This window comes from Toxorhynchites rutilus, chromosome 3 (assembly GCF_029784135.1).
Source record: "Toxorhynchites rutilus septentrionalis strain SRP chromosome 3, ASM2978413v1, whole genome shotgun sequence".
Lineage (NCBI taxonomy): Eukaryota > Metazoa > Arthropoda > Insecta > Diptera > Culicidae > Toxorhynchites > Toxorhynchites rutilus.
Window position 1 is genome coordinate 184,950,662 of NC_073746.1, and position 21,579 is coordinate 184,972,240.

Consider the following 21,579-nt stretch of genomic DNA (forward strand, 5'->3'; position numbering starts at 1 on the left):
ATCCCGTTCCGGTTACGTCTGCTGTTGCCCCAAGCTTCATGTTTAGTATTGAGGTCATAGCCGATAATGTACCTCATTTGCCGCCGTGTTAGCTTGATGATGTCGTTTCGATAGTCATTTGATGAACCATCCCGTTGATTGACCTGCCTAGACTCCAATAGCTTCAATTATTCGACCCCCTAAGCAAATCGCCTAATATTTCCAAACCACTACGGTCTAAATAAAAAATGTCACATTGTTTATTGAGCTACACTCGTTTTCTCTCAAGCATTAATGTTTAATCATTATACCAAGCTTCAAATTACCAAATATATCATAGAATAAAAGAGATGATTTTTGGACATTAAAATTTAATGCGGGTTAATTTGGACCGTCTGTGGGGTGATTTGGTCCAGTGTGTGTTTCATAAAAAAAACATACTTATGTTTATGTAAAGTATTTTGGGATAATGTTACAATCAGTAACAGTGTTCTGAGATCGATACCAGGTGTCTTGGCCAGATTGCAGACCAGAAAAATTGTATTGATACCATCTCGAATTCTGTATGGATCTTTTCACTGTTGTTGGAGCATTTTCAAACACTTTCTATACTTGGTCGAAGAAAATCCGTTCTTGATGGCCTGCATTGCTCTTTCAAACTCCTCCTTCTTCCAACGTTGTCTGCTCATCAACTTTTTGTAATTCAGCGGCATCTGGAATCAATTAGACTAACTTGACCAGACGTCCTGCGTAAGATTCCGTCCCGCGATAGGTCCCGCATTTGGCAAAAGAAACGAAAATGTCCCGCGATATCAATATATTTCAATATCACAATTTGATCATGTTGATTTTCTTAAATGGATGAACCTCAAAACAATTTTTATTTGGCATACTGTTCAAGAGCGCTTCTAATACATCCAAAGATTAATACGTTGAGCTGGTTTCATCGCACCGACATTGGGATTTTAGTTTAGAGAGTGTCAACTGGAACGACAGCAACAAAATTGGAAAATGATTTTTATAAAAGTCCCCTATTGATCCGCCGGGACCAGACGTGAATCGGACGAAAAGTTCATCTTTGGTCCCCTAGCTCGGTCAGGGCTAACGTTTTAAATAAGCCTGAAGAACTAGTGTATACTCGACAGGAAGAGGCAGAGTTGTTTGATGAAGTATCGTTAATGAAGCGCTGGGGGGTCTTACGGAAGTTGGTCGGAACCTGAACCATGGCCGATGAAAAGATGTATATCGGCGTGTTATTTTACCTTTTCGTGGCTTTGGTGGTCGTCTGTCTCTCTTTTTGGCCATTCGCCCAAAAGTTTTCTATCGGGCGCAGCCGGGGAATGTTGGGAAGGTTGATTGTCTTCGCTACAATGTTTATCTCCAGCCGATCCATCCTCCATTTTTTTTTTGCATAATGGGCTGATCCTAGGTTCGGCATAAAGACCACATCACCTTCCCAACTCCGGCAAGTACTTCGTACTGTTTATCTCCCCGTTCACCATATGACTCGGAAGAAGAGCGGCTTGGACATTCCCTTCACGTCAGTCAAAGGACCTTCTTCGAGAACTTGATGTGAATGATATATTCGACGGCTATATCTGGCGGACACAAAGTCTCTCAGGATGTTCCACTCTTTCGCTGTGGGGTGCAGCTTGCAGTATGGAAAAATCATCAAGTTGCTTGACAGTGCTGCTGCAGCGAATCAACAGCCTTGAATAATTTTTGTTGTAGACTTAATAAACGTAAGATTTAAAGAAATTTTATTCCTATAAATTATCTTTCATCGCCATCCGAAACTGGTCCATTGTTTTGAATGCATACGTTAACACTAAAATCGACGAAAAATGAATGGGAATGTTCGAGCATTCCATTCGGTAATTTGAAAAAAATTATAGAAGTTGAATCGTGCTTGCCAGGCGTAAATGCTCTGATTGAGCGAGTGATTTTCGGGCGTAAACAAAATCTAAACCACCGAAAAATCACAACTGAATGCCGATACTCAGAAAGAAATAATACTGATCATTTTAGACTCGCTGAACTATGGTTATTATGTTCACATAACGTATACACATAACGTTTTGTTTTTTTTGTCCCGCGTTAGACCTCTGACCATCTGGTCACTTTAAATTAGACCGAAGAAAAGCCTCAAACCAGAAGGACCAATTCACCCCACAGAAACGTGTCCATGGCACCCCACACAACATGCAAAAATTAAAATGCAATTAATTTCATTTATTGTTGTCACACATACAGTTTCGCTGCATCAAATTGTTCCTCTTCTGTAGACGAACAGAGCTCTACTGCACAACACACGAAAGGTTTGTTTAATCAGCGGGAAAAACCTTAAAACCACGATCGGAAAACTCACATTTTTTGGCAATCAATGCGCTTGCTGTGTGTATGATACCGTTTCCTTCCACCTGTCGATTTTTACCAAAGTTTTTTTTCGTTAGGTATATACGGTTCAACAATAAAAGGAGATGACATTATAAAAAATCCAAGTTGAACCGTACTTTTTGAGGGTGGTCCAAATCACCCCGTATGTCCAACTCACTCCGTGTTACCCTAATAATAACGATGTCGAATTTTTTGGAGTGTAGAATTCAACGGCTACCTATTTCAAAAAGTATATTCCTGCATGCTGGAGCACCCGATTTTAGTTTCTACGCTGCACAGATTGAGGTTCTATTGGGTTTTGAGATTGTTTATATCTGTTTTAGACGTGAAAAGCGAGGGAATCCACTCCTTCTTCATGATTGTAGCACCCTCCGAATTTTTTCGGCAGTACCGAGTACAAGTTGCTCTGAGGGAGACGATTCATTGTTGGGCGTTGGTTTGAGTGCGAGCCTTCTTGTTCGGGGTACCAGGAACTGGTTCGGTCGTACGTCCACGACCCATGTTGAATTCCTTGGCGATATCCAACAAGCACGCTAAAGCGTGTGACGTCGAATCCACTTCCAACGCGGGTAAAAAAAGAATGTTAAAAACCAAAATTTAAAAAACTACCTGACTGTAGCAAAAAGCGCGACACACAGAATGAATGGATTTCCGAGTGTGCGTTAGCTTATATACGGTTTTGTGTGATTCCAATAACCTGTTTTCAAAGCTATTGAAACAAGTTTTTGGGTCAATAATTAACAATGATATAACTCTTGGACATTTTGTTTTTCGAATGAAATGATTATCATACCAATCCGTTCAGTCGGCAAAGAGGTATTAACGTTCAAAACCTTGGACTCCAAGTGTTACTCTCTCGTATTCGAAACTTTGAACTTACACCCCGGTACAGAAATGAAAGACGTAGACCTACGTGAAAAGGGGAATGAGGGACTGATTTTGCAACATTCAACGAACGTAGCATTCAATTATCGATTGTTTGGCGAAACGAATATACAATTTTAAAATCTTAAACTAAACAATCGACTAAAAGATACAGTTTCATAAATCACTTTGATTTTAAATACATTTCTGCACAATAGTAAAATTTGGGTGTCAAACGCGGATATAATTTCTCGGTTTGTTTAGCATGGGAACTCCACGATCACTTGTATGCAAGTTCTTCACTCAGGATCAATTCGCGTTTGGAAAGAGAGCAAAGCGTGTCTTAGCTAACGGGTTTCTCTCTCTCTCTCTCTCTGTTTACTATTTTATAATTCTCATTCTCTCTAATGCTACACGCATCTGTCTCTGCAGCGAAATGCACATGCATGTTTAGATCCTCGCTTCTCTCGCTTGTTTGAATGATTCGTAGTATTGATCCCGCATACACTTGCGCGCGTTGTGTTTTTATCACCATTTGCTTCGAATCGCGCCGTCGTCGTCGTCATCATCAGCGCCGCGTATTCCCCGTTGTTACGTGTGTTGAATTGAGCAAACTGTGCGGATGGAGAGCACAGATTGTGCAAAACTCCCAAGAGCGGCGAGCACTTCGTTTGAGCATGTTTGCGTACGATCGCCATTCGAGGTTCCCTTGGAGCATGTTCCGTGGCGAACGGGTGAGCTTACGTTAGTTGTGATACATCGGTGATCTTGTAAACACTCGTCACTGTCGGGAGCGTGTTATTTGCATTGCGTGTTCGGAAGGGTTGACTGTTTTTTTTTGTGTAGCCTTAAATTTGTCTTGATAAATAACGTAAATTGCCTGTATATCGGATCGTTTGGACATGGGGAGCAAAGAACATGATACTGTTGTCCAAAGCATGAAACTAGATTTCAGTTGTGTATGATTATGGAGTGGGCGAAGTGCTAAAAAAAATGTGACGTTGAAATAGTGCTGATTCACATACTTCTCAAAAATGAAGTTAAACGAAGGAACGAATAGCCGGGAATATCCAACCAGAAGAGGATAATAATCTGGTGGTGACTCTTTTTCGCTGAACCGCGAACTTTGTGGATAGTTGATTTCGGTGGTGTGCAAACGTCAGAGAAAATTAGCATATTCACACGCAAGCGTTTTTTTCTTCGTGTCAGCGCAAAGCGCGCGGCAGGTTCAGGTTGCGTTCTGCGCAAGGGTGCTGCGGCTGCTGCTGCTCACATTTCGGAGGCTGTTGTGTTGTGTCTGCGCGTTTGTGCTCGTGGAGAGTTGCGTATGTGTGTTGTAAGTTGTTGGCTAAGTGCGCTCGCGATTGGCGAAAGGCTGGGGAGTGTGATTGGTGAAAAAAATTTATATCCAAGTGGAAGTGGAAGGAAGGTGAAAAACCAGATAACATCGCCCAGTTCATTTGCACTGGCCAGGAGAGGTGCGTGAGCGATTTCTAATGAATTAATGATGTGGCTAAAGCTGTCCGATGGCGGATCGAGGTTTTATACGGTTTTGACAGCTAATATTTATTAGAAAGCTGTCAAGTGGTGTGTCTGCTGCTGGCTGCCCTTACGGTCCTTTCGGGGGGCCTTGAGGTGTGGTTGTGTGTAGAGCCAGTAGAAATATAGGTAAATAATGAATTTCTGTATAACAGTGATCCGTGAGTGTCTGTCGTAGGAAGCGAAGTGGAAGGAGGGATTCCTGATTGCAAGGAGGAGGATGAGGGAGGAGGAGGAGTGCGAAACGTAATAACAAGTGAATGGAATAAACTTGCTTAGAGATGGTTTTATGCTGCAGTTTTTCAATCACAAGGGTGAGAAGTAAATGTAATTGTATGCTGATTGCATAGAAATAAGCATGAAGAACGAATACCGTATGAATATATACATGAATATAAGTGCGAAACGCTGAAGAAAAAGTTGTTGGTACAGGTGTTTGAAGTGTAACATTAGTAAGATTTCACATTATCGATCGATTTCGAAGAAAACAAGTTGAAAAAAGAAAAAAAGAAACATAGAAGGGCAGTGCGACAGTGGAAGCTCGAAGAAACGGGGATTAACTTTATTTGTTTCCCTCTATATCTTGTCTGAATCGTGTTACGTGATTGAAAATATGTGTTCTCGTCGAATTAGACGACGACCTTTGGAAATGTCGAAAAATGTTACTTTCGTCGAAGTTCGTTTAAGTGAGATTTAAATAAGCTAGCGGGTTTGTTCCCGTTGAAGATTCCAAGTTGCGGAAAGGCGCACGGAAGGGAATATATCTCTGATTCTTTTCGTGCATTCTGAGTGAGCATTCGTTCGAGCCCTGAAGTGAAAAAGAATCGCCACGATGGGTAGCCGAAACGCGGAGTGTCGTAAATTTTCACCAAACATCTTTAACAAGAGCAAATGTACACACTGTTTTCGCCAGCGCGAGGAACACACCGCGGCTGCACTGGAATGCAATCGGGTAAGTTTTTGCTCTTCGTCGTCGCTGTTTACTGATTCGGATATTTTTATCCGCACACGCCGAGAACTTTAGCAATTCTCAGACCGTTGCGGGAGGGCATTTATGGGATAGGGTATATCGCCGGCCTGGGACAGCCGTGCGACTCTCTGTGGCTTAGGTAAATGAACCCACACACGTATTGGTGACACATTGAATTATTAGTCATAACGTGTGCACATTCCAAGCATGGTTTGTTCGGGTTTCTTGGCAGTTTAGTTTTTTTATGTAATTCCCTGGAGAGGATGGCTTGTTGTCTAACCCTACAGCGCTCGATTTTTTGAAAAAGCTATAACTCCGAAACGAAGAGCGCAATTTTTTTTGTGGATCAAATGAATGTTTCCAGGAGGAAAAACATAGAAATACTACACTGCCAAGCGAACATCTCCCGGTGTTGGTTGATCGATTGTCCATAAACATTCATAAGATTATCATACCCGATTTCTATATACAGAGGAACTTCGATATAACGTGCCCTCGTTGTAAAGTATATTTTACCTCGATATAACGTACACATTTTCGAAGTGCAAACTAATATTTTTTTGAATATTTTTTTTCTGAAAAAACGATAAACTATTTGTATTTTGATACTAAAGCTTATTTTGTACCTTTAACCAATTCCAAATTACAACTGTTTTGTGATTCCGGATTCTAAATGAGTCCAACTTTAATGAACAGTACGGAGTGAAACATCAAGAGAAAGGTTGGCTTTGTTTTCTAGTTGAATTAATGTATTAACTTTACCATAACAGCAACACAATGAAGTAATATAAGCTTGGTTTCTGCAGGGTACGTATATGGAAAGGTAGTCTGGACTGACTAGTGCATCCATAGTAGTGAGCCTGTGACGTGTAGCTTTGCAAGTATCATAGAGCGGTATAATAAATTTATCTAAATAAGTTTATATCTATTGTATTTTAGCTTAATGTATATAATTATTCATTGCAGCGTAAAGATAATCTATTTAGATTTGAAACCTAATCAAAACATAGGGTAAATTGTGGTTCGGTAATTCGGATTTTAGCTTCCTGAAGCTCTCTGTAGCTCTTCGCCGATTCTGCGGATGCTACGGATGTTTTTACTGGATTCAAGTCTTGCTTGATGTCAATTTTTTTGGCATATGGAGATTTTAGGGTGCAATAAATAATTCTATGGTGGTAAGACACTCCACCCCCTCTCTAAGGGGGGTGGGGGTTAGGGGGGTGGTTTGGTGCCTGTCATACAAATGAAACACAAATTTCTGCATTACTCGAAAATTATTCAAGAAAATGAAACCAAATTAGGCATATTGAAGTTTTAGGGTGCAATACATGATTCTATGGTGGTTCGATATTCCACCCTCCTCTCTAAGGGGGGGGGGGGGGAGGTGCCATACAAATGAAACACAAATTTCTGCATTACTCGAAAATTATTCAAGAAAATGAAACCAAATTAGGCATATTGAAGTTTTAGGGTGCAATACATGATTCTATGGTGGTTCGATATTCCACCCTCCTCTCTAAGGGGGTGGGGGAGGTGGGTGCCATACAAATGAAATACAAATTTCTGCATTACTCGAGAATTAATCAAGATAATGAAACCAAATTAGGCATATTGAAGTTTTAGGGTGCAATAAATGATTCTATGGTGGTTCGATATTCCACCCTCCTCTCTAAGGGGGGGGGGTGCCATACAAATGAAACACAAATTTCTGCATTACTCGAGAATTATTCAAGAAAATGAAACCAAATTAGGCATATTGAGGTTTTAGGGTGCAATAAATGTTTTTACGGTGATTAGACTCTCCACCCCCCTCTCTAAGGGTGGGGGGAGTTGGCCATGCAAATGAAACACCAATTTCTGCATTATTCGAGAATTAATCAAGCAAATGAAATCAAATTTGGCATCTGAAGGTTTAAGGGTGCAATAAATGATTCTATGGTGGTTAGACTCTCCACCCCTCTCTCTAAGGGGGGGCTGCCATACAAATGAAACACAAATATCTGCATTATTCGAGAATTATTCAAGCAAATGAAACCAAATTAGGCATATTGAGGCTTCAGGGTGCAATTAATGTTTCTATGGTGGTTAGACTTTCCACCCCCCTCTCTCTAAGAGGGGGGCTGCTGCCACACAAATGAAACACATGAAACACAAATTTCTGCATAACTCGAGAATTTATCAAGCAAATGAAACCAAATTTGGCATGTAGAGGTTTTAGGGCGCAATAAATGTTTTTACGGTGATTAGATACTCCTCCCCCTTTCTTAGGGGGTGGGGGTGGGGGGTGTGTTCTGCGATTGGACCCATGAACTTGATCATAATAAGAAAACGTGAATGTTTGAAGGTATTGATAACAAAACACAAATTTTGGGCGGGACGAAGTTTACCGGGTCAGCTAGTATTATATAAATATGTTCCTTCACAGTCGAGCCGCCGTATAAAGACCAGTTTCAAAAAGCTGCACAGAAACAACACATTCAGGGTACTAATTCCGAAGAGTCTTTAACGTTAATGGTTCACTAACTTCTCTATTTCACGTATTATTGACGTATTTTCAAAACAAATAGCGAAACACGTAATATTTGCAACAACAAAAAAAACACTTGTTATGAATTGCTTTGCGATCGCTGCTTTTCGTCAAAGCTAAGATGTCATAGTTGAGAGTGTATAAGTGAATCGTGCCCTACACACTTCGAGTCCAGGTTCTTCTTCTTCTTGAATGGCGTTAACGTTCCCTTGTGGAACTTTTGCCGTCTCAACGTATGCATTAACTAGCGTCATTTATTAATACTTAGTTGAGATTTCTTAAGCCAAATAACACGCCTTGAATGTATTCCGAGGGGCAAGCTCTTGAATACGCATGACCACAGTGCAAGTCGAAGGAAATTTCTTCGACGAAAAATCCCCCGGCCAGAACGGGAATCGAACCCGAACACCCGGCATGATAATGTGAGACGCTAACCACTCGGCCACGGGTGCACTTCGAGTCCAGGTTACCTTGTCATAAACGTTCCCTGAGGTTTCTGAGTTCTTTATTATGCTTCAATATAACGTACAATTCGATACAACGTACAATTTTGAAAGAAAAATGTACGTTATATCGGAGTTACTCTGTATACAATTCTTCCCGTAGCAATTTAATTTATTTTTCAACAAAACAAACGCAAACCTGACGGTTAAAAACTTTTGCTCGGGTCAAGAAACAAAATAGTGAGAGTTTCAGGATAGGAAGTTAATAAATTTAATTGAGGCGCTCAGAAGGAAGGATGTGTGAGTGACTTGATCGATTTCTCTTCATCAACTTTTCGTTTAGTTAATAACTCAACTGCAAAAACGTTCCAATTTGAGTTTGCTATAGGACCCGATAGACGAGACTCTGGCCTATCTTCCTAGTTGTCAAATACAGCTGGGAATGTGTTTGCAGCTAAGTTATGACCAAAAGAGAGAGAATCGATGTAGAGAAATCGATGATGTCACTTACATCCCGTTAACTTTGAGCCCCTCAATTGAAATACACATTTCAAGCTTTGTTGGTTTGTTTAAGACACTTGACTAGAATCTACACTCTGTTCAACTTCTATAAGACCACCCTGATTCTATTTCGTTGCAACACAAACAGTTTCAACAAGATAAATTCATACATTGTTCATTGCTTAAAATAAAGTATATTTAATGTAAATTTCGTTCAAAAGAGTTGTTTGTTTATTTATTGTGCTTAAATATGATAATTTCAGCTGTCAATTTTCTATAAGACCATTTCAAAATTCATAAGTATTATCAATTAGAAATTCAAAACTATCGGCTGATTTAAATGTCAATAATTGTCAACCTTGCCATTTCGGCTAAAAACCTAGAAAATTCGTGTTGGAATACTATTTTTCAAATTCTGCCGAACGAATTTCTCGATATTTTTCCATGTTATCGAAATTGCGACCTCGAGCACTTTAATGGTTGTGTACCGTTTTCCGTTAGTGTAGATTATGCGTACAAGGATCCCCTAGAATTATCAACAGGATTCAAGTCTGGAGAGCGAGCCGGCCAGTCAAAAAAAAAATGTTTTCGGTCCTTAATTCATTGCTTAGTTTCCTTGCTGGTATGAATAGTAGCTGGAATGTGATTTTTTGTGACGATATCCACGCAAAATCGGTAGGCGAGAGGATTACAGAACATGTATATAATCCTTAAATGATGTGGAAGCTATTTTGAGCTTTCTGGTTGCACAGAATCTCACCCAAACCATGCACGAGCCTCCACCAAAATTCCTGGTTGAAAAATACTGTTCCTTCTTCCGTAAATCACGCCAGTACCCGTTGAAACCATCAGGACCATCCTAATTGAACTTTTTTCGTCAGTGAAGATAACCTATACATTGAAGAACTTTTCGTTATGGTATATAGCAAAATGTATTCTTTTGGAAACATTCTTTGTCGCAACATACCATGTCCCACTGTCGGTTCATGTGAGCTTTGGCAAAACTCAGATATCTTCCGATGTGAGATGGTGTAAGATGAGGAGATTTGTAACATTTAAATTGAAATATTGCTTTGCAAAAGCGATTTTGAGCTATTCGAAGCTGTTCTAGCTATTTCCCGTTTATCCTGGTCAGAGAGCTTCGATTTACGTGGAGCTCTCTCCTTGCCGTATCCTTGAGGATTCGTCAAATAATTGAGCACTACTTGATGGGATCGTCCAATCCGACGAGAAATTTCTCTGATACCAACATATTCTTGGTGAAATGCATCGAATTGTCTTTCTTTTCTCTCCGTGAGCACCAGATTTATTGATCAAAACAACAAAAACAACGGAAAAATGTAACCGGTCTTAAAGAAACTTGACACTTGAAAAAACCAAAATTTTGGTTTACGCTCAGCGCTTGCACTCATACGTATGAAAATCATGCAGTATCTGGTAGTCACCAATACCAATACACTAGAATACAAGTTGAAGCATTGTTTGTTTGCAATGTCACAAAGCAGTAAGATCATCACCTGGTCTTATAGAAGTTGGACAGAGTGTAGTTGCACATTCTCCTAAATGTGGAGATTAAAAGTTGGTGCATCATAGTCACAGGTAGGTGATTCCTTGTTAAAACTCTAATGAAGAGGACATTCTTTCTTCTGGAGATCGTGTACTGGACGAACGATCTTGCACTATCGATCACCCCAGCTTGGAGGTGCTTAAGTGGACCCTGGTAGCTCGAGTTGGTAGCCGCGCCGGAGAAAGCAACAAACCTGTAGTTAGCAAATAAGTCTCGTCCTAAGATTGTATGGCGAACTTCCGCCTTTTTTTGCAAAGTTGTCACACTTCTTGACTAGACGAACCCAGCCAGAATATTCACCCGCCCCTGGGCTTCTGCATACCAAAGGGGGACTAGGCTCTGCGGAATCCACGTAGCTGCATTCTCGTGCTGTTTTAGTCCTGTCCGAGGAATTGTCGGACAATCGCGCGGGTGCTAAGGATGGCCGACTTTTGAATGCCAGCCAATTCCTTCTCCATGTTCAACCCCTTCAGCGCTTCCAGAAGAGTCTTCGCGACAATTCCAGTTCCAGAGAGAACGACTGGAACAATTCGTGGGACCTACCCTAGCCGCCACAGTTCCTTTAGTTCCACGGCCAATGGTCGGTACTTACAAACTTTGCGACCGTGGGTCTACCCCAGATTTCGGTTCAACGGAATAGCGACATCGATGATGGGTGGCTTTTCGGTCGCTCTTGTCGTAAACCATTATATATGGACGGTTGTGGTGGATCGAGAGGTCGGTCAGAGCAGTGTGAACTCAGTACAGCTCGAAACGGTCATTTCCCGGGACAGGTACAGGTAGGTACCGGTAGTTGGGTACGTTGTCTTCCAGTACACCACATGGGAGCGCCAGTTGTCGATGAACAATGCTTGTCACGTAGTTGTGGCGCTCGGTGTAGGCTGCGTTGGCCAAAATGGGACAGCCTCCCGTAATGTGCTCTATATTTTCATCTGGTTGATGACACATGCGACAAATGTCATCAACGTCTTGATGTCAGATGTACCGTCTGCAGTTTCTCGTCGGCATTATCCTGTCCTGAATGGCTATCATGTCTACTACTGAAGAGAACTCGCCACGTGTTAGCAACAGATTAGATGCAATGCATTCTGCTTCCAAGCTGCAATCTTCTCCTCCACTGTCTGCAGATTGCAGTTGAGTTGGCACTCCGCATGAGTCAAGTGCACAGCTCGTTCTGCGAAGTACTCGCGCAGTTGTCGTACCTGGGCAACACATAGTGCAGAAATGCGACGGTTCCCTTGTTTGCGTGATAGTGATACTCTCTCCAGTGTCGATTGAGGATGGTACATTCCGGCCTCTCTGAATGCTTTCCTCATTCTCCTCTGAAGATTTTCTAGGTCAGTTTTGCGCGTTAAATGTTCCGCTAGATGCAGTAGCTATTGACACGTTTGAAGTATCGCCCGCAATAATTATTGATGCGTCCAAAAAGCTGAAGAGTTCTTATGTCCCTGGTCCAGATGGCATACTCGCTGTTGTTTTCCGTCATTGTGCAAGAGCAATAGCCGAACCACTAGCCTTCATTTTCAACCGCTCTTTCGAGCGAGGAGAGTTCCCAATGTGTTGGAAAATGTCTTATATGTTTCCTGTGCACAAAAGTGGCGACCGGCGTGATGTAAAAAACTATCGTGGGATAACTAGCCTCTCTGCAGCATCAAAACTTTTCGAAATTATAGTCAGCGAAAAAAATCTGAGAGCCACGAAGACTCATACTTCGTCCGATCAACATGGATTCATCCCTAGTAGGTTCGTAACTACCAACTTGCTGGATTTGACTACCACCTGCTTGGCGGCGATGGAAAGAAAAGCCCAGGTTGATGTTATTTACATGTACCTAAAAGCGGCTTTCGAATTATTAGATCACAAAATTCTACTTTGCAAACTAGCCCGATTGGAAGCCTCTAACAGACTGATATCATGGCTTTCATCATACTTAATTGACAGGACGCTGCTCGGAAAAGGCACGGAAAATGCATTTCATCACCATTCACTAACACGACCGGTGTCCCACAAGGAAGCAACCTGGGACCGCTACTGTTCGTCATATTCTTCAATGATGCTGCGTCTTCACTTGGTTATAGATGTAAATTAGTATATGCCGACGACTTAAAAATTTACGTTGTGGTGAGCTGCGTCGAAGATTGTCGTCATCTACAAAATCTGCTGAATACGTTTGTTCACTGGTGTCGCAAGAATAAACTTGTCATCAGCATCGCGAAATGTCATGCTATGACCTTCCATCGCTCTTTGGATCCGATTATTTTCAATTACCACATCGACAATACGATTCTTAACAGAATCAATCAGGTGACGGATCTTGGTGTTATTTTGGACTCAAACCTTTCTTTCAACTCGTATTATGCATCGATGATCTCGAAGGCGAATCGTCAACTTGGTTTCATCTCTAAAATTACCAATGATTTCACGGACCCACACTGCATGAAGGTGTTATATTGCTCTATCGTACGACCAACTCTAGAAAATGCTTCACCGAACGATGTAACGTGGAATTTAAGAATCGAGAGAGTCCAAAAGACGGGTGGGTAATGTCGGGGACATAACCGGAGTGACGTAGGACTATACAAAGGGGACAGCTTTTGTTAAATATATATTTTAAATATATTGTTTTATTTTCTTCTCCTACGTGAATACCTACCTATCTACCTGAAAAATGGATTAGTTTACTGTTTACTCTTTATGAATATGTTGATGGTTCTGAAAAGAACCTTGGGTGTTGTGTTTTTGTTATCACTCGATATTCCCATCTTGTTCGGTTAAACCTTCCTGTTTAGCGATTGCGATTGCCACTCGCCATAGCTTTCACAGTTGGAAAATTTCTTCCCATCCAGCTCGTGACATATTGTACAATAAATTACATTCAATGGCACGTCGTATTACCACCACTCAGTGTCGGATTGGAGGTAATTTTAACCTGTAATTGAACATTTGCGATGATAGTGGTACAGTGTCGACTTTCAATGTGGGGTCATAATTTGGACCTCGAACTCTATGTTTACAAAAATGTCCAACTAAATATGTCGCATTACAGGTCCGTCCAATTAGCTAAATGTCGAGATAAGTGTAAATTACTGTACTTTCAATCTAGAAGCAATTTAAGAATTGGTGAAAATCAATAAGCTCAGAACAACTGCCAAATTCACATACTCATCATATCCTGGCAAACAAATTATAAAAAAATCAATTTGTGTTTTATTATGATTTTGGATATTGTTTTAGAAAGCATTGAACTGTATTTCCTAAACTCTTTTTTGGAAGGTTTAATGGCCCTGAAAAGCGCCTTGTTTTATGGAATGGTTCCAATTTAGAAAACTTAGTACTCGTGGTTTTGAAAAAAAACCATTTCGAACGCCCTCGATGCCGCCTTGTTCTGGATTTGCCACCAAAGCAGTTTGTATAAAGAACAAACTTTTTTCTTCTGCTACCTGATGCCGTTTTGCGATTGCGTTTGCCACTCGCCACTCGCTGCAACTGCCTGTTGTCTTGCTGTCCACCGAACCGAATGTGTTCTGTTCCGAATGCGGGTCGCGAGCAGCTTTGCCAGCCAACTCGATCACTTCGGCGGCCGAAACTATATAACGCCGGCTAGGTGGACTGGTGCACTGGTACTAACGCGCTCGGCCTAGCTACCCTTGCGGGGAACTCCAGATCAACACGGTTCGAGCGGGATTTTGCCTTTCCCTTCACTTTTCCTCCTTTACCATGTCCAGACATGGCTGCTTGGGTTGGTTTGTTGATGTGTTGTGATGCGAACCGATGTGGTGTACGGTTTGAATGAAAATGATCGTTACGGCACCGGAGCGGGGATTTTTAAGCTGACTGGTTGGCTCGAGAATTACGCATGTGTGAGACTGCGACCAATGTTTCGTTCATTTTTTTCTTTTTCCTTTCCAATCGTGCTTCATTCTATTTCGCTGCTGCTCTGGTTGCCCGTTTTGGTCGGTACGATTTGAATAGCACAAAATGGACCAATCAAAAATGGGCACATAGTGCATTTTGACAATGCTTGATATTTCACAATTATTCAATTATTTATCTCAAGAAAAATTAAATGTTATTCGTTATGATAGATGCGTAGATATATTTCCTATCAATTGATGCAAAAACCTTTGCGATCTATTGAGAAATGCTCGAGTTATAAGCGTTTCAAATCTTGCATTTTTTCCTACTTGTTCAGTGCCTAGATTTCCATTTCACCCCCTATATCTTCCGGTTAGACGTAGTCCTACGTCAAAAAAGGTTCATACGTATGGCCTTGCGAAATCTACCATGACGCGATCCTCTGAACCTTCCATCGTATCCAGATATATGCCAACTGTTTGGTCTTTAAACGCTCGAGCGGAGGCGCAAGATACAACAGGCTACTTTTGTTTGCAAACTGCTAGTCAGTGAAGTTGATTGCCCTCATCTCCTGTCGCTGCTGAACGTTCGCGCGTCAATTAGAATGCTGAGACAACGGTCCCTGATGCAACCGAGCTTCCTTCGTACTCGGTACGGATACAACCAACCCATGAGCGCAATAGTTCGTATGTTTACATCCGTCGAATCCGCGTTTGATTTTGATATATCCACAAATGAATTTTTGAGGAGATTGAGTTATGATGCTGCTCAATATTTTGTACAGACTCGATAGGCGCGTTATCGGTCTGTACTTTGATGGGTTCAATGTGTTACTGTCTTTTGGGAGGCGTAAGGTGACGCAACGGGTGGCGAATTCAAGAAAGTTGTGGCTCACGTAGCACCTTGTTGAAGCACTCAGTTAGTTTTGGATGTGCGACAGTCAGCTTCTTCTGCCAGAAGTTCCCATCGGGGCCCGGTGCTGCCCAGTTCCTCAGGTACCGCTTTGGCTTCGCGGACATTGTTCTCTCCGCTGACATCTTTCCAATTTCACCACAACTCTCCTTTTTCTATCCTAACCACATTTGCCCGTCGCGATGTTGTTCTGCGGTCTCCCAAATACCAGCCCAGAAGTTCATCACATCGCTAATATCTAACAAACCTTCGCTGTAGTCGGGCTTCTCGTCGCTAATGTGGTCGTAGAACGCTTTCTCATTATCGCTGAACATCCAACTTTATTCTTGACACTTTGCACAGTCAGAGTAACATTACTCGATCAGGAATCGTGTTAAACAAACATACTATGCAGTATGCATCATTGGGAGTACCTCATCAAGTTATTTCTAAACGACTCAAAGAAACAAGATACATCAAAAAGTAAGGAAATTATATTATACGTATTACGTTATACGTATTGAAAACGAGAAATGTCGAACGGTGATTTTACATGTTCGAAATGTTGCTTGAACGACACTTCAAAATGCAGAAGATTGTATGTAAAGCCCGTCCAACACATCCAAGACAGTTCCCCCTGAACCAGTGCAAGCCAAACAAACCGTCTTTGACGATAGATTTTCTGATTAGAACGGGAATCGAACCCGAAGCCTTCATCTGGGTAATCGTCACGCTAACAACATAGCCAAGGGGCTACCTCATAGAATAAATACGCTTTTGAAAAAATACTTTGAATAGAAATTTACTTTTACCTACTTAACACTTAGCCATTCGCCCGTTTCGTGAAAACTTATTCGCTTGGCGCCGGCGGCTCTAATCCGGATTTCTTGGCATGTCGCTGGCAGTTCTTGACATTTTCGGGAAATTATAAATTGTTAAGTATTCCTAATCTTATCGTTAGTTCTCATTAGCTCTCAACCCTGTTTCCATACTTTCATAAAATTTCGGAGATATACAAACGTATATATTACAAACCTGTCCATATTCCTCTACAATATGTCCAAGCGGGTAATTATCGCAAAAAATGTTCTGCTTTTCGGTCTGTTTCAGATCAGTCAAAACCATTGAAAAACACTTCTTTGTAAAACATTTGGCCGAATAATTCGGAAAACAGTATATTAAATTGCATTAAAGTTTGGGAAAACATTAGCTACGAAAGATATAGTTGAAGTCCTTCTTAACATGTCGTATTCCCCCTACCTCCCCTACTTGTAGAAACATAAATCTTGTTATGAGTGTAAGTGTGTAAGTTATTGTTACCTAAACAAAACACCAACAGAATCCAAACAATACTGAGGCGCTGTCGCCAGCAACCGAGCGATACTATGCGTACGTAACCATTGTGGTGTCGCCGGACGGCAAAGTGTTAATATGTACAGTATAAATTCGCTAACTGGGCGAAAAGGGAAGACCAGTTATCGACATTCGCGTTTTAACTGTTCCGGCATGTAAAACGTCAAATAATCGAGGGGAACTTCAATGAATTGTTTGATTCGCGTTGATCATGAAATTGGATAAACAAAAGGTTTCCAATGGAAGTTCCGCATTGAGTGCAACAACAGGTATGAAATATAATTTGATGAAATTATTTTTCTGTAATTTAATCAATGTTTTTGTCATGCGAAAATAATGTCAATTTTCATTACATTTCAAATTTCCCCTCATAACAAATCTTCTATTTTAATATGGCGTCGATTGTTTACCAAATTCTGCATTTTAACTTGTCCAAGGACCAGTTAACGTTCGCCCAGTGAAAAAAGCAGGCCAGTTAAACCAGGACCAGTTAGTACTATCACGGGACTGAATATTCGCCATCGCAAATGTTCATTCGCTTCTAGCCTTGAGAATGGCTAACTAGAAGATCAATCAATTAATAGTTCTGGGATCGAAACCAAGACGATCGCTTAGTGAAGAAACGTGAATGTTTGAAATATTCATATCAAAAAACCAATTTTGGGCGAAATAAAGTTCGCTGAATCCAATAGTGTTTTCTAAAATTTGAGCATATTGAGGTTTTCATGATTCATTGATCATATACAATAATATAAATAAAGATAAGTCAATGATATAGTATGTAAAGCAATATCATGTCAACAATAATAACCTTTTCGAAAATGTATTACATAACTCGCTTTGGTAGAAAACAAAATATACTCGAAATATTCAAAGTTAAATATCCGACAGATATCATCGCTACCATTAACTAACTCGTTCGATCTTACGTCACATCCAAATTTACTTGTTGCCACCCTTCGGTTACGGAACACCACTGGTAAACAAACCTCGTGGTATTTTGGTTGCACGAAAGCAGCTAAAATTTTGTCCATTGGCATGGTGAATGGACAAAATTTTAGCTCCATGCAACCCATAGACACTTTCTCCGTCGAACGTTTCCGGCCTGTCTAAAAAAAACTAGCGCGACGAATTTCCTCCTCCAAGCAGCGGCTGTCGGTTGTTTTACATTCATGTGTGCCGAATGGAAGTGAAAATCGTAAAAATTCTTACACACCGTCCCAAACTCGATTCTCATGAATGTAAACTTTCTCTGCCCTCGCCATATCTGGCACGCCAAAGTTTAGCCAATCCGAATACTTTTTTTTTCCTCTTTCAAATGACAACAGCGGACAACAGCAACCAATGTATACATGACTTTGAGGCTAGGCTGCATCTAGCGACAAAGACCACAATCGGCGGTCACATTCGCGTCATTGGTATTCGTCGTAACGCGGCGCGTTAACATTTTCCTGTTCCCAAACCACATTCCATCCGGTATGGTACCGAGTGCCATATGCGATGAGCTACGCAGAAGATTCCACCCACAAAACGCAGAAGATTGTCCACAAAATAGAAAGAATCTTCTGCAGAATAATGCTTGTCTTCAGATAGTTCATTTTTCGAAGAAGCTGGTAGAGCCTCAAAATCATACTGTTGACTAACATGCTCGACAAAAGAAATATGAATTAATCTATATATATATATATATATATATAAATGGATTTCTGTCTGTCTGTCTGTCTGTCTGATTCTTATGGACTCGGAAACTACTGAACCGATCGACATGAGAATTGGTATGTAGGGGTTTTTGGGGTCGGGGAAGGTTCTTATGATATTTCCAGACCCCTCCCCCCCTTTCTAAGGGGGGGCTGTCATAAAAATGAACCACAAATTTCTGTATAACTCGGGAATTAATCAAGCAAAGGAACGAAATTTGGTGCTGTTAGTCCATTTGATGTTTGCACTAGCGAAATTGATCTTTGTTCGAAACTGGGAATGGATTTTAATGTGATGAAACGCACTCCTATATCTTCTTCTATCTATACCAAAAAAAGGATCGCAGGATGTGTTGAAAAGAGCAGAACTGGAGGAAGGAATTGTCCGATTCAGGGCTGTCTTTATTCTATCATATTTTCTGTGTAAAACATTTATTCCATGTAACGGAGAAACATGTTATTTACAAGTGGTTGAAAAATCTTGAACGAGAATTGTGTCTGAAAACAGTCTGATATTATAATGACGAGTTTTGTTAGAAATACTAGCAATTTTAGGGTGAAAGCAAAATTCAACGGGGTCAAACAGAAGATCAATCAATGAACAGTTCTGCGATTAGACCCGTGGACTTGCTCATAGTTAGAAAACGTGAATGTTTGAAGATATTGATAACAAAAAACAAATTTTTGGCGGGACGAAGTTTGCCGGGTCAGCTAGTTACTTATATATTAAAACTTTATCTATCTATATGTATATATATATATATATATATATATATATATATATATATATATATATATATATATATATATATAAATCTCGTGTCACGGTGTTTGTTACCGAACTCTTCCGAAACGGCTCGACCGATTGTGATGAAATTATGCACAAAAAACTTGATAAGCATGAGAATAGGTTGTAAACTATATACGATATCGCTAGGATACCGATTACTAAATATTTAATACCGATGCAGAAAAAAATCTGAATATTTTTTTTTCTTAAATTTTGCTTGAAACAATACATATAACCACAAATTTCAACCCTCATACCTTATTTTTAATTGCGATTTTAGTAGTTTTGTACAAAAAAATATTCAAATAATTTAACCGTCGGTCGTTTTTCAAACAGAACGAATTTATTCATGTTGTTAAATGACAGATGGCGCTAATCGATCTTTCTTCCACACATTTGCAAGTAATCTCACTTCGTTTAAAGCCAGGTGTATCGCCGGCGAGCTGGAAGCATTTTTGACTGAGCACAACGAATTATTGAAATACTTCAAATCACAGTTGCTCGGTTTGAAAAATGACAATCACGTTATTGCCATCAATTCTGATGAAAAAAAAACTGCTGGAGAGCACTTGTCTAGGTTCAGTGCGCAAGCGTTACTAAAATCATACAGGTTGTCTGCACAATGACGCGAGAAATTGTAATTCGAAGAGAAACCAATAATCTTGGCTTAAATACTTGCATCATTTTTAGTAGCACTTAGTTGAGATTGCTATACCAAACAACACACCTTGAATGTATTCTGAGTGGCCAGTGTGTGACCAGAATGTAAGTCAGAAGAAATATCTTTGACGAAAAATGCCCGACCATTCTGAAAGAACAAGATTAATATTGCACAAACATTAGACAACGTGATTCTGCCACAGGCACTACATTCATAATGAACATCTGAACACATTTTGAAATAATATTTATGAAAAGCTATATCAGACAAATAAAATAAAGGAGTGCGCTCGATGAATTTTATGTGTATCGTATGATGTCATTATATGATGTCGTGAGCTGTATCAACAATCCTTGGTCGACATGTACGCGAAGGTAGCGAGCGGTCGACTACGATTCCTACGACCTAATCAACATGAGTAGCTTGAGGAAGAATACATTCACTTGGGAAACGCTATCATGAGCAACGCTGTAACAGCGTCAGAGTCAAAATTATCCGAACGGATTGCAATTTTGCATTCTGAAATCCGTTCGACTCAAGTCCAATCGAGTTGTGCAAATGTGTCAACCTTGCGACACAATTCAACATATACAACATTGAGCTTCGTTTTCCATTTCTGTAATATGCAAGGGATATTCGGGAGGAATAAACACGAAGTTTTTTTAATGAAAGTTAATTCCACATACCAAAAATGCGTTCGGTGTGGAATAGCAACACATTATCTGCAATTGGGGGATAAATCTTGAGCGAAAATTGTGTCTGACGATGATTTTATTCCATGTATAAAGTTTTGATTGAAATACAAGGAATTTTGTAGACAAAAAAGTTAAGTTAGGGTTAGGACTATGAATTTAAACGAAATCGAGTGATCGTGAAATTCAATCGAGTTTCAAACCAATGGGATTACGGAAAATTAATAACTGTTCGATATTGTTACCACAGTAATGGTGTATGGTCCACGCGGTGATTCGAAACCTTCATTGCCCTGCATGGTAGATGAAATATGTACCAAGCGTTTTACTAGAGATTTTACCAATGACACGATCGCAAGCGTAGGCGAATATGTATTATATCAACGAATAAATACTGATGCTGTCATTCACAAATATCAACAACGCAGACATTGAAATTGAAAATCGTTGAGTAGTACCAGTATTCGCCTCAGCTGAGCAAAGAGCAATTAATACATTTGCGAGTCCGTGGATAAAGGAAGTGGTAATATTGATGTGATTCTAAATTAGAATAGCGCTGTGAATACTCCTCGATTGAATCTTGAATCGAACTGAATTGAATTGAAGAACGATACATCAGCTCCATTGTTGTCTGGCGTATCGTTGGTTTCCCAATTCCTGAACGAGACCCAACAGTTGTAAATTTAGCCGTGCATATAGAAAAAGAGAAGCGCGTATTTTCCTCCACAGAGACAGCATTTGAACGATATGAATATTGATTTTCTTTATTTCATTTTTTAACTTTGCGACAAAAATCTATTACTTTATTTTAAAAAAACTATTACTTTTTTTTTACTTTTGAGAGATCAAACAT

At 40.2% G+C, this 21,579-nt stretch overlaps 1 protein-coding gene across 6 annotated transcripts in view; it reads left to right on the forward strand.

The window, feature by feature from the left end:
• The first annotated feature begins 3,967 nt into the window (after positions 1–3,967).
• Positions 3,968–21,579, forward strand: part of LOC129779725 (protein outspread) — a 325,696-nt gene continuing 308,084 nt past the window's right edge. For 4 of the 6 annotated variants that reach the window (XM_055787364.1, XM_055787365.1, XM_055787366.1 and 1 more), the window contains exon 1: positions 3,969–5,731. In XM_055787364.1, coding sequence (XP_055643339.1) covers positions 5,612–5,731 — 120 coding nt within the window. In that variant the 5' untranslated portion in view covers positions 3,969–5,611. Of the gene's footprint in view, positions 5,732–21,579 lie in introns of all 6 variants that reach the window. The other 2 variants (XM_055787369.1, XM_055787370.1) reach the window with 1 other exon arrangement.